At 32.6% G+C, this 14787-nt stretch overlaps 1 protein-coding gene and 1 pseudogene across 1 annotated transcript in view; one reads left to right on the top strand and one right to left on the bottom strand.

The window, feature by feature from the left end:
* Nucleotides 1-14787, top strand: part of LOC107165893 (cilia- and flagella-associated protein 57-like) — a 47172-nt gene that overhangs the window by 16236 nt on the left and 16149 nt on the right. Inside the window, exons 2-7 of the mRNA XM_089215184.1 lie at nt 2279-2549; nt 4164-4318; nt 11573-11815; nt 11884-12148; nt 12704-13120; nt 14384-14596. Coding sequence (XP_089071310.1) covers nt 2279-2549; nt 4164-4318; nt 11573-11815; nt 11884-12148; nt 12704-13120; nt 14384-14596 — 1564 coding nt within the window. The remainder of the gene's footprint in view (nt 1-2278; nt 2550-4163; nt 4319-11572; nt 11816-11883; nt 12149-12703; nt 13121-14383; nt 14597-14787) is intronic.
* On the bottom strand, nt 4478-6734 carry LOC149062031 (uncharacterized; annotated as a pseudogene).

Below are 14787 nucleotides of genomic sequence, written 5' to 3'. Positions count from 1 at the left end.
ATTTTTATTTCATATAACAGTATAAATTGTAAATAAAATATAAAAATGACGAAAAATTGAAACCGCGTAATAAACAACACGCTATTGAATGGCCGACCAAAATTTCAAATGTGTACGGATATAGCCTGCTTCACAAAGTTACAATAACGGACAGGTTACCACGTGTCAATGACGTATTGACGTTGGCGTTCAACGTGTTTTAAAATACAAAACCATTAAATATACAAAAATAGTATTATTTGATTCAGTTGAACATGAATTAAATTTGTTCCTAGGTTAGCATTAAATTGAATAAATAGAAAAAAATATGCAATTTTATAAACATCCGAGCCCTAATAATTATCTACCATTATAATTTATACTTACTAAACTGGGCTTTCTTTTTTATTGTTTTTGACGGGTGTTAAAACTTGAAGTATTAGATTCGTCATCGTCTTCATTAACCTTTTTTTTTTTTTTTGAAAAATATGTTAGAGTAGGGCTTTTTAATTTTTTTTCCGATCACTCATATTGAATAAAAATTAATTATGTTTCAAATAATATATCATTTTATAGATAAAAAAAATTTTATAATAAGAGTTCAAAAAAAAAAAAATGAAATTGAGTAGGTAATCACTTTGATTAGTCGATTAGTAATCGTTGTTCGGTTATTACTTATTAGTAGATTATCTGGTATCTATATAATATTATAACAGTGGTTATTCAAAACCAATATTTACTTACTAACGATAAAATACGATCGTATTATTAAAATTTTAAAACTTATTTTTATCATTTTAGATCTTAATAACATAGTATTTATTCATGTGGCTATATAGGTAACATTTATTTTTATATTGAATCGCATTATTCAAATTAGATAGCAACGATATTATTATTACGTCCCTATTATACACGCACACGCAAATCTGAGTATAAAGTTTGTAATTTACCCGTATGTCATATACAAGCATGTAATAAAATGTAACATAAATTATTTTTGTGCATAAATGATTATTACTTTTACTATGTAATATTCCATAAAACAAATCATTATATATGTTTTAATTATGACGAAGATAAACGGTAAACGCCTACCCTCCCGCCAATAGTATGCCACTGATACACTACTTGTACTTTACACTGACACGTAGTTTATGGTTGCCAACTCTCATTTACGAATAAGCGGGACTCGACATAAAAAAGCGGGACATACCAAAAAATTATGAAAAATAGTGCGTACTAGCTACACAGTGACACGGCGACACAGCAATTTGCGCGAGCCTCGAGACAATGAAAAAATAAAATGATAAAAATGTCTTATTATTCCACTCGGCTCGAACAAAACACGTATTACACACGCGTCGCCACTTAATGTTTCTCCTTCTGAGTGGATATTCAGTATAGTAAACGTTTGATCATAATATTATTAAGATAACGCACCAAAAATAATATTGATTGTATGTACAAATATCGATAAGTGTCCGACATAAATATTGTTGGAAATGAATCTATAAATACTACTGATATTTGACAAAACCGGCACGCAAAATAAGAACGTAATAGTTATTTTTAATAGGACTATGACAGGTTTACCAAGAAGCGGGACAGTCAGCGTCCCGCGAACACGTATCGCGGGACACATTATTTGAGCCCTGGATACGGGACGTCCCGCCTCACGCGGGACGGTTGGCAACCCTAGTCGTAGTTTATCGAAAGTGGCTTATTCGGAACACTCTTGAAATAATTATTTTGTTTTTTATTCTGATCCGCCGGGTAGGTATACTACATTACTAAACAGGACTTCATACGATCAGTTTGATGCTTTCAGTTCCATTAATATTTTTACAGTACCTATATTATATACTAGTTGTACTTTAATTAGACGTCAACAATAAATTAGAAGCTATTATAAGCTAGAAATCAAAAGTTCACTTAAAACACCTCAAAAATAATTATGCAATTATGAACCACGACGCTAGGATTTAAATAAGTCGTTTATTATTATCGTTAGTTAGGTTATTATTATTGTTGTAACATGGCATTATTGTATGCAAATTACAAATTATATTGCACTTTTAAATGTTTAAAGACCCGGGGCAAATTGCACAATTGCAGGTGTATTATTACTAATGTAACTCTCGTAATTAATTGCAAAGTTTATTACACACATCATTGCATCAAAGACCAAACATAATACACACATATGGATGCATCTCATATTGTACCCATTAGAATCGATATAATATGAATGAACTGTGTACTACTAATTTATTGTATTATAATGTTTAAAATATAGAAATATTTTGGCCGTAGCCGAGAAGGGCAAAAAACCGTCAATTAGCTTATATGATTTAGACAAATTCAAGCATTTAAGGCAGCTGACCATACCATATGAATCGAAATCCAACAGTTTCATTAAAATTAAATTTTCATATGATGACGTATATGTGGCTGCGCTTTCAGGAGATCCCGATTACATAATGTATTATTACAATTGGAGACAATCAAAAGTTGAAAGTCACTTGCAAGTCGTAACCTCTGCGAACTCCGCTGGACCTGTATCAGATGTAATTAATAAAGAATCGATTATTAGATAATTAGTTATCAGATAATAAGCTAGGTAATACAATCCAGTGATGAACATAACTTGCTAACTTATGACACAGACTATCTATTAAAAAAACAACTGACCAATAAATAACTAATACAATAGTTAACATTTTTTTCTGAAATTAATTTAAGAAAGAGGAACAGGCAATATTTTTCTTTTTGAGTTAAAGGTAAAAAGGTTTAAGCACAAATGTAGCACTACCGAATGCCATTTGTTTAAATCTAAAATTCGGAAATTAAAGTACAAAGGAAATGCACCTATTAAAATATAGACATATAGGGAATTTCTTAAGTGCGTATCTATTGTGAAAATGTAGTAGATGATCATTAAGGGTGTGTTTTCAAGTGTAAAAGAAATAGAACAGTTCCCCCATACGTACATTGTATACATTTTAACAATTCATCGTAGTAATTATTGTGTCGTTTTGAAGCATGAATATTTCTCAGTTAAGTTGACTAACTTAGTAATTCAATAAAATATATAAATTAAATTTTAAATATGTTATCGTGGTACTTGAAAACGACTTTTAAATGTTTTTATATTAGGTTTGTTAAGTAAAATATTATTAACATTTTAAATCACTTTGTATTAGTACAGCGTTTTACCTCGAAGTGTTAATACGTCAATTGTGTTTATCAGGGCCGTTCATAGGGGGGGGGGGGCAACGGGGCCATTTTGCCCCAGGCCCCATTGTTGTAATATTTTTAGGGAGCCCCCAAAAAGTCTTGATGTATAATAATTAAAAACAAAGAACTATCACCGACCACCGTTATTGAGACAAAAATTATCTGCTTTGCGTCATCCACATAATATTAATACTTAAAATATAATTTAACACTTATACAATCATACAATGCGCGAGTCCAGTCACGTAGTCAAAACAATTTCCTCCACTGTACCGCTTGTCTATGACGCCGTTTCTACTTAAGTGGACGTCGCACCCTCATGTGTTGTTTCCGTCTTACACACGTACGAAATAGGAAATGTTCGTTCGCTAGTTTCAATAGGGTATTGTCAGTTTTGATATTAGTGTGAATCCACCTATTATCAAACTTTTAGGTAGTAACATTATCTGTGTTCTCTCGTTGGTTTTTTACGATATTTAAATTTTAAGTGAGTTATGGGTATGTAAATTATGAATATTTTAAAATGTTCATAACTCACTTAAAAATTTAAATATCGTAAAAAACCAACGAAAGAACACAGATAATAATATTGCAAACCTAAAAGTTTGACAATAGGTGGATTCACTTTAATATCAAAACTGACAATACCCTATTGAAACTAGCAAACGATAATTTGCTAGGTCGTACGTGTGTAAGACGGAGACAACACATGCGGGTTAGACGTTGGGACGGCCCTGGTGTTTATAGTGTAAAAATGTAAATAAAAGTGTCTACTATTAATTATAGGTAAATTATTGAAACTGTAAACTAAGATCTAAGAAGCAAAAATCAAATGTATTTGATATAAATTTACATCCCTAGTTATAAATATTGAGTAATAACTTAAAAATTAAATTTTCGTGATAATAATAACTATAAGGTATTAATAAGCAGGTACTTTTTAGATGGCGTTGAATCCCGTCAATAGCGGTTTGTGCTGTTTTGTTGGCAGAGGATTATTCCGTTCAATGGCCATGGGAGAATTGGTCTGGAAACAGTATGGATTTCATAAAGCCAACAAATTTAATTTTACTACTGTATGTTGGTTAAACAGCGAGAGGTAGGTGTTGATATTGCTGATTGTTGTATGTTCAAAAACATTTTTTTGTCACAAAAATCTTTTCAAAAATTATAAATATGTATGATTATAGGTGAATACAAGATTTAATTGCACTATCATAACGATAATTGCGTAATGACATTCGAAATGCACAAAAAATTATAGACCTAGCGAGTGCATATTTAACATACCAATATAATTTTTCTAAAATATCCATAAGTTGCAATTATTACTGTGCATGCGAATTTTTCATTTATCTTTAATACATATTTGAGAATGCAATTTCATTAACCTTGGGTACATACATAGAAGTTATCTCATAAAGCAGTTATGAGTTAATTATTGGACTTTGAAACTTTTTACGACACCAAAAGTGTTTACCTACGAGAAGTTATTTTGTGAAGTGTAAAAAAAAGTCCTATATGCTGTATCACAATGACCTTAAAATTACCAACTAGATTCAATTTTCCATAAGAAACCACTCTATATATTTTGATAATCAGAGCATTTTTTTAAAAGAAAATGTGTCTTCAGGAAATAATCAATATTACTATTTAGTATTTATAAAGAAGAAAAATAGTCCAATTTTTCAGGGAAGTCTCTGGAATTACTTAACCGTTTTAAAATTGCTTTTTCTATGAAAGTTAAACTATCCCTAGGATCTGTAAGTTATGTAGCGTCCCAGCATACAGGAGGATGAACGACTGGTGTTGAGGTAGATAATATATTGAGCGAAATAAGTTTAACAACTTGATTTTTGATTAATTATTATATATTTATTTGATTGCGATGTGAATAAAACACTATTATTGAATAAGAATGATTTAATTGAAAAATATTCTAAGTCCAAATGATTAATTTAAAATTGACTGGCGTGAAGGTTCTTGCACTGACTGGTGGCTCACGTCTGATTTGGGTCTAATCGGGGCTCTTCTATATAGTCCTACTCTCTGCGTTTCCTCTCCTATCGATAATATAAATATGTATCCATGGTGGAGTCGCGCAAAAGCGTACGCGTGTATTATATGATATCGCAGCTTCCCACGGTCGTGCGACCGGTGACATCCTGATTATTCGCGATACGTAATTTCAATAACCCGATGACATTAATCATCTCTCTAGGTATGCCTGTCAATACCACGATTTTCGAAACGGTAGTCGAAAATTAAGGCGGTTAAAGGAGAAAAAACATACAATTTCACGATTTCACTATTTTATAATATTTATTTATTATATATTTTACGCCAATTGGCAGTTAACAATAACTATTACATATTATGTAGGTAATAACAATTAAATAAAAAAATTAACAGTCATAAATAGGGCCCGGATTTAAATGCACTTAAAACCATACACTGATATGCTCTAAAAAATAGCCAAAAATGCCCTTAAAAATGCATTTTACCTCAAAAATGACCTTAAAAATGCCATATATATTTTTTTATACAAATTGTAATTTATAAATGAGACATAATTATTATTTTATTAAAAAAAAAACTGAAAATTTGAAATATTGACTGATATGATGCTGACTTACTAAATTTTGAGCATTGCATTGAACAATAATATAATGTTTAATATTTTCAAACACCAATGATCTTCTATTGTCCGAAAGAATATTTTTGTAAGTGGAAAAGCTCCTTTCGATGTCCACGGATGTAATAGGAGCAAATTTCATGTGACAAATATTGTCTGAAGTTAATTCTTCTGATATTTTTGTACGAGAAGTTTCTTTGCCTTCTAAAATGTTTGCAATTATTTCCATTGTAGTATAACCACCATTTTTTTCTAAAACGGTTTCAAATTTTTTCTTTATTGCTTTGCCTTGACTACTTGTATTTGTATTATTTAAAATATAAGTTTTCGCATTATTTACAATACCAATTGCCTCAGTTAAGGATATTCCTGATGCTTCAAGGCGTGTTATACTACTTGGTATATTTCCATAGTTTGGTTTTATAAATATCAAGTTTGTTTCAATTTCTTTGTCTGCTATTAAACGTTGTGCTTTTTTGATAGCTATGGCATCGTTTTCTTCAACTGCATCAATGACTGTTTTAATGAATTGAAAATAGTCACAGTAGTATACTGAAGCTTCTATCCAAGTACCCCAACGTGTCAGTATTGGTTGAGGTGGTAAAGGAATAGTCGGGCCCATGCATTTAAACTTTAAAACTCTTGAAGGTGCTTTAAAAAAAAAAAATTTTACATTTGATATCAGCTCATCTACTTAAGGAAAATGTTCACGCACTTCTTCAGCTACTCTACGTAGACCATGTGCGAGACAAGTGACGTGTTCCATTTTCGAGTATAAAGCTTTTATGTTCTTACCTGCTTTAACTATGTACGGAGCTGCATCACTGACGAACAATAAAACATTATCGTGTTTCACTTCGTTTGGCCATACAATAGCCATCGATCTGTCAAATAATTTCGTAATAGTGCTATTATTAGCTTTTTCCAGTACTTCGCAATTTAATAAAAAAGATTTTCCTGGTTTAGATATTTCCAATGTACCGACTATTACATTGGCGACATAACGGCCTTCGACGTCAGAGGTCTCATCAATACTGACCCATAGTTTTTTATTTTCAATGTACTTTCGAATAGAATCAATAGTTTCATTAAAAAAACATCGACCCACGGAATTCTTTCGTAATGCAGACTCATCTGGTATATTTTTGGCTGTATATTTTTCTAAAAAGTTGCAAAATAATTTGTTCTTCAATTTATTGAATGGAATATTCGCAGATAGCATAGCCATACAAAGATATTTATTAAACGAATAATTATCATTGCTTAACACATCACTTAAAAGTTGTTGTGGTTTTTCATTTTTTTATTTTTCATCGACGTTAATGCATTAATATGTTTTTCTCTTGATATAGGTTGCTGAATTGAAAATTTTTTTTCAGCCGCGACTTTAATATTGCAAATTTTACAAAGTAAAATAGTCCCATCTGTTGTAAAGACGTCCCTTCCGAATTCGTTCACGTAGTCACGCAAGCGAGAAGAAGTAGATGATTTTATTTTGGGCATTATTGAACACACTATTTAACACATTAAAATCACAAACACACGTAATACGAGCAACGACTGCGATATAACACGAACTGACTGATTATTTGTTATTTGACCGAATACGGGTGACGATCTACAGTCAATAATAAAGTAAGATAAGATAAAAACTAAATCGAAAAAAAAATGACAATTTGTATGGAAAAATCCGATAAACCTTCTTAAGTATCAAGAAAATAATTTATCTTTAGATCATTTTTTGAATAGTCCAAGTTTTATATCTATATTGAACAAATATGCATTAAAAACCAATAAAATGACCCAATAATGCTAAAAATGCTCTAAAAATGAAAAAACGTCGAAATATGCAAAAAAATGCAAAATAAAATTTGTAGCTTTCAAACCCTCGTTACATGAAACGAATTATGTACTTAGAAAGCATTGTATAATCTGATCAACCAATCAACCAAAAAAATATGCACTTTGCATTGAAATCCGGGCTCTAGTAATTAAGTATAAGAACTCTATAACAAAAACTAGAGCGTACAAATAACAAAAGTAGCCTGAGAGCGCAAACAAAACAACTAGGGAACATTTAGATTAGTAACTCTGAGCATTCTGTGAAGTGGATGATTGTAACCATAGGCAATAGAGTGATGGGGAACATAAAACTGGTCTAGGTTTCGTATTCCATGGGTAGGAACTTTGAATGGAATTACAGGAAGTAAATTAGGAGTGTCTAAAGTACCATTTAGAAAGGAAGTTAAAAAGTGTACATCTATATCGTTGCGGCGAGAAGAAAGAGATGGGATATTAAACGTATTACGTAGTTGGTCATAGTCACGGGGGGGGACACGTCAGTTTTACTCGCAAATGCTAAGTAGCTTAGTAATCGATTTTGTACCTGATCTAGCTTATGCTGGTGTCGTGCAAGGTATGGGTGTCATACCACAACTCCATACTCGAGAATTGATCGTACCAACGTAATGTAGAGGGAACGAAGACAGTTCACTGATGTGAAATGTTTTGTGTTGCGTTTAATAGATCTGAGAACTTTAAGAGCACGTGCTACTATGGTATCAATATGTTGGTTAAATGATAGATAGGTACGATGTATAGAAGATACCGAGGTCTTTAATTTGGAATACTTGTTTAAGTGGAAAGCCATTGATGGAATATGTTCCATTTGTAGACGAACGTGATTTAGTGAAGGTAATTGAGTAACATTTGTCAAGATTAAGTACCAGTCCAAGACAATCTACTCAGATAGAAAATAAATTAAGCTCACTCTGTGAACAGCCTAATCAGCCGTAGAGTCAACTTTCAAAAATAGTTTGATGTCATCAGCAAAGAGAAGACACTTAGCCCAGTTAAAGTGTGGGACAGAGAATTTATAAAAAGAGAGAACAGCAGCGGACTTAAGTGCCCCCCTTGAGGGACACTTGACGGAATATTGATTTCGCAGGATGATACCCCAGCCACTCTTACAAATTGCTTCCTACCTGTAATGTAAGATTTGAACCATCCAAGCAGCTGGTATCCAAGGCCTAGACTAATTCGTAAATAAGCTGTTCATGGTGGACCGTATCGAATGCTTTTTTGAAATCAGTGATTATGACGTCTATTTGAGAACCAGAATCAATATTCTCAATAATGTATGATAGAAAGGAAACACCATTTGTACAAGTAGGTTTACTTGGCCTGAAACCATGCTGTTCATCAATTAATATATAATTAAGGCTACGTTTAATACAATGATAAACAACAGATTCAAATACCTTGGCAATATGTGAGATTATTGATATTGGTCTGTAATTAGTGACGTCCGAAGCATCACCAGATTTCAAAACAGGAGTTGCAGAACAGATTTTCCAGATATTAGGGAACGTACATTCATCCAGAGACCTTCTAAACAAAAGGAACAACGGAATATAGATAGACAAACGACAATTGAAAAGAAAAATGGCCGGAATTACATCCGGATCTGTGGAGGTTTTATTGCACAGGGTAGATAGCGTTGAAAAAATATTCTCCGGTGAGAATTTGAAATCTGATAGGAGATCAAATGGCAGGCTATAAGGGCTATTTGAATGGGACTGGTTTGGGGTAGAAGTACCAAAGAATGATTTAAAGTAGTCAGAGAAAAGGTTAGCAGATTCGGAAGGATTGTTTGACGAATGATTGCCAAAGCATTCTGAAACTGGAATTTCAGGATGCTGTTTAAGATCACGTGCATATTTCCAGAAACTATGTGGATAGCTGGACAATGCTTTTTCAATATACGCGTGGTAAATCGACTTCGAGAGATACTTACAATTTGCCTGTAGTTCAGAGAAAACATTATAGTCTAACATTATAGACCTGATTTTTTTAAAGTAAGATGGGCTCGCTTTTTTTGAAAAATTAATATTTTAAGTTCAAGGGATACCCAGAGAGGAAATTTATGTTCGTGAAATGTTTTGAAAGGTATGATAAAATAAATATATGATAATATAAAGGCCTCCGATAGCTTACTATTAAAGAAAGAGACAGCGTCGTTGGCGCTACGGTTAGAAAGTTCTGATACCCAGTCTGTACGTAATAAATATTCATTTATAGGTTCATAGTCTACATTCTTAAAATTCCGAAACGTTCTAGGTGTATCGATACCCCACGGAGGTTCTAACATTCTAACTATTGACAAATAATATTATCATATCAGAAATTGTTAATTACGAGTTAGGGCATTCTTGCTTTTGAATAAAGTACTAAAAGTTTATACCAATTAATTTAATCATTAATTGTTTCATTCCATCTGTTGGTTAAAATTACATAGGAAAACATATATTATATTTAAATAATTAGAATGTACAAGGTGTTTTAATCTTATGGAAATACAAAATACAAAAATGCGTTTTTCTCAAAATCGTTCTCCGGTGACTAACGGCGTTTTCGTTTATGACGGCAGTACAAATAAAAATAAAATTTCACATTTTCAATTAAATAAAATTGATGTTTTTTTTTATGCCATAAGTAATCTGAACAAATCGCTTATCCGAACGACCCCTTTCCCCAATCTCGTTCGGATTATCGAGACCCTACTGTATTGAAAAAACAGTAGAAATATTTGGACTAGTTGATGTAATTTTTTTAGGTCAAATATTTGAAGAGCTTACACTTATCAAGCTTTCTTTATCTGTTGTTAGCTTTAATTAAATTTATAATGTATGTAAAATGCTTATAAATTCTGAGATTAAAAAAAATTGGAATATTATTAGAATTTTTTTAAAGTATACCACGATCTGATTCTCAAGTTGAGATGGTTTTTTCGTAAATGAAACTAAAATGGACTGATTTTAAAAACTCTTGTTCAGTAGACTTGATAAAAAGTAAATTAATAATAACATTAAATATAACGCCTTCTAACAGTAGTTCCCCACGTGGCAGCGAGCGAACGCAAAACAGTGCGTGGGGCTCGATCACCATGAAATAAAATTAGTGTAACAAAATAAGCATACAACAGCCGGCAGCACGTCCTAAGGCTTGTACCCAACAGTTCGTTGCTGGTCATCATTGGAGGAGATAAGCTGCCTCTCGAATATTCTGCATCCGATGCGCTGCTGGTAATATGGAAGCTTCTATGGAAGCTTCGGGGACGCAAAAACGCTCCCGTGTTCGAACAATTTCTTTATTAATTATTTGATAAGTATAAAATAACAATATTAGAATATCTATTTTTTAGTAGCATATATGCAATACTTAAACTGACAAAACCATACAAAAAAAAACTTTCAATAAATAAATACGGGTGTCATCCTTAGTCAATAGATTGTTTCTGTTATCATAATTTCGTAGCAAAGAGGGATCACATTGCCAATATCATCAAATTACAGATACGGTTCCAACTTTTAGAGTTCAACACTTCATACTCTAATGTCCAATTAGCTAATCGAGTATCGATTCTGTATTGTTTTAAGTTTTCATAGGCCCAAAATCAGACTACGAAATATTGATATAGTTAAGACTAGCTAAGTTAAGAACTATTTAACAATTAGCCATCTGCCCAATAAAAAAAAAAATAATAATTCTGATTGCAAACTGAATTGACATTTTTAACGCATAATGAATTGCAAGTTATCAGCTAGATATAGAAATACGTATATAAAAATATAGATGTAAACAGATTATCAGAGCTCTTTACATTAACTTAATTCTAATTTTGTAAGCTATCCACATTCATCGTTGTAATTTTAACAGGGTTTTAGCGGGTACCATCGACGGGCGATTGTTTTTGATTGAAAATGGTGAATTGAAGTCCGTCTACAATATTCAGACTCTCTCAGAGTTCGACCCGAATGTGACAGGCCCAAATCCGTTGTACGTACGGCCAATATTAGATGGCCAGGACGTGAAAATTCAATATTTTACGCCAGTTAAAAATGGACTAATGTTTGTAGTGAACGGTTACCAAGTTTACTACTACAAAATGAAGGCGAATCGGTAGTCTGTGTAGCTAAATTAAACCATGAATTTTCGTATTTTCTTTATGCGTTTCATTATGGGCTTAGATACAAGCAAAGCATCGTATTTCATGTACCCAGGAACAGCGAACGTCAAGTAAATATCGGTGAAGGCAGTGATAATGCTTATGGTAACAGTAACGGTGATGGTGATGGTGATGGTGATACCGATGATGGTGACTGTGGTGATGGTAGAGAGTCAGATACTATAAATACATTGAGCGTTAGCCCAAAAAACAAGAGACTTGTGTGCGTCACTGGCAATTCTCGGTTGTATTGGTCGTCGACGGAAGGGAAATCCGGAATGATGGACGTGAGCATTTCGGGTGATATTGGGTGAATAGTCGTCAATTCCTCAGTCGGTTGATGGATATAGAGGATGTGTCATCCAGACCTAGACACGGATAAACTAGGAGATGGGGCTAAAGATTTTTTGCTCAGTCATCAAATTGATTTTAATTGTCATACTTGTTATTACCTGGGAACTGTTCTATTTTTGTCAATCTATTATAAGATTAATTACATTTTTTAACTGGTATGTTACTCAATCAACTTGAAATTAATATTTTAATAGGTAATTTGTTTCAAACTCTGTTCTTTTAAAAATTACAAAAATGCTTTATTGTTTCAATATAATGACTTACGAGAAATGAGATATATTTTTTTCATACTAAAACAACTTAATTTGATATAAGAGTGAATATGTTTTTACGTATTACATAATACATAATTTTTTTTCTACTGGAAGATTTTGAAGGGTTTACATTTAAAACACAGGGCGTACCTTATTTCAAAAAAAAAAAAAATTATTTACATCTGCCACTTTGAGTTGTTACCTATAAATATATGCTTTTTTTTCTGACGACAGGTAGAGCTTGAACCATTTGGTGAGACGTTGCACCGTGGTGGTGTTTTGGGTCTGTCGGTAAGTGACTGGAAACCCATCTTTATGACTTGCGGCAAGATTGACCGGACAGTGAAATTGTGGGACTACATGAGACGTACGTTGGTGCTGTCTCAGTGCTACGACGAGGATGTGCACGACGTGTCGTTGCACCCAACGGGGTCTTACGCTATAGTAGCTTTTCAGGATCGAGTCATGTTCAACGTTATATATGACTCGGTTGCGTTAAAACCACGCCAGGAGTTCGTCGCAGCCAATTGCCATTTAGTGCGGTTCAGCTTATCCGGTCACATGTTTGCGGTCGTCAACGACCTGATCATTGACATATATTGTTCGGTGACATTCCATAGACGTTTTACGTTAATTGGTCACAAAAACAAGGTAAGTAGCCGAGTAAGTTTAGAAGTATAGGAATCATGACCGATGACATACTTATTAAGATATGGAATATGCATAGAGAGAAAAATAGTTTTATCATTGACTGAAAGAGAAAGACTATTTGATTAATTATTGCATACGAGGTGTGGCAATAAAATAACGAGACTTTTTTAATAAGTTATTTATTTTTAAAATTACAAAATTTTATAATTTAATGATTATCACCTCCAAAGTACCTTCCCTCAGCATCAAAACACTGTTGTATACGTCGCGTTGCTGCCATTCTTGAAAACAGTGTTGCCAATCGCATTCATTCATGTCATATATATTTTATTCTATAGCACATAATTATATTATTCTTGTGGTAAAACTTATGGCTAAATATATATATATATTTAGCCATGGTAAAACTAATTTTATAGATTGTGTACTTATTAATCGGAAAAAAATATCTTCTATATATTTCCTGTGTATCTTAATTCGTGGTAAAAATTGAATTCTCATATTCAAGTTCAAATTTGATAAGAATGTTCGTATTAAACCGTAGCTACGCGTAGTACCGTACGAATGTTCGCTGTCATTTATATTTTATATTGCGTAGTACGTACCCGTGCGTTCTTTTAGAAAAATGTAGTATGGGAACGCTAATTAAAATCAAAAGCTAGTATAGGAGCTCAGTTCCCATGCGTTCCCGCCCAAGTCGATCCTACCGTAGGACGTCCAGAACGATCATCATCTTCGACGTTCTCTCTTCCACCACAAAACCGTTTGTGCCATTCAAAAACACGAGCTCTTGGTGAACATTCTTCACCATAAGCTTCGCATAACATACAAAACGATTCAGCGGCAGTATTTTTTAATTTAACACAAGAAATTTAATGTTAACACGTTGTTCGATTTTTATATCTAACATTTTTCGGCAGTACCTATAGTCGAACAGTATTTATATCAAGGCTACTAACGTATAAGAAAATAAATGGATTTCATCAGAGTTAATAGTCATTTTAGATTAGTGTTTTCTAATCATATTTCAATAAATGGTTTATATAATATAACGTTAATAGTTTAGATTATATTTAGAAAGTCTCATTATTTTATTGTCACACCTCGCATTTAAAAAATTCTTTGATGAGTAATTAATGTAAATAATTTTCATAACACGATTGCTGTTATACTTTACTCCGATAGCCATATCATGTAAATCATTATAACTAAGGGTTTGAACTACGGTGATTTCAAATGTTACTTAATAGATCTTAATATTAGATCACGGATCTAGTTTGGGCCAACAACGACTGGAAGTTAGTGTCGTGTGACATCGATGCTCGAGTGTGTATCTTTAATTTGTACACAAATGAACACGTGATAGATATCAAATTTTGGAATAAGACGTTTGTAAGTCTGGCTGTATCAAACGATATGAAAAAGATTTATACAGCCGCGCCAGATGGAAGGGTCAGGGAGTTGTATCATCGAACGGTATGTACTTAATATTCACATTACAATATTTTATTTATGGGCAAATAATTTAAGTACCTACTATCCGATGTTATTAAATTCACGTTTTCGTTATTTTTCCAATTATCTGATGATATTCGTTATTTAAAGCATAAATAGTGATATAACTTAATTTTTTTGATAACAAAAAATATTAACTGTTATGTCTTTAT

The sequence above is a fragment of the Diuraphis noxia genome, unplaced genomic scaffold (genome assembly GCF_037042655.1).
Source record: "Diuraphis noxia isolate RWA-SAM2 unplaced genomic scaffold, SU_Dnox_SAM2 contig0001, whole genome shotgun sequence".
Lineage (NCBI taxonomy): Eukaryota > Metazoa > Arthropoda > Insecta > Hemiptera > Aphididae > Diuraphis > Diuraphis noxia.
This window is presented reverse-complemented; position numbering and strand designations above follow the sequence as displayed.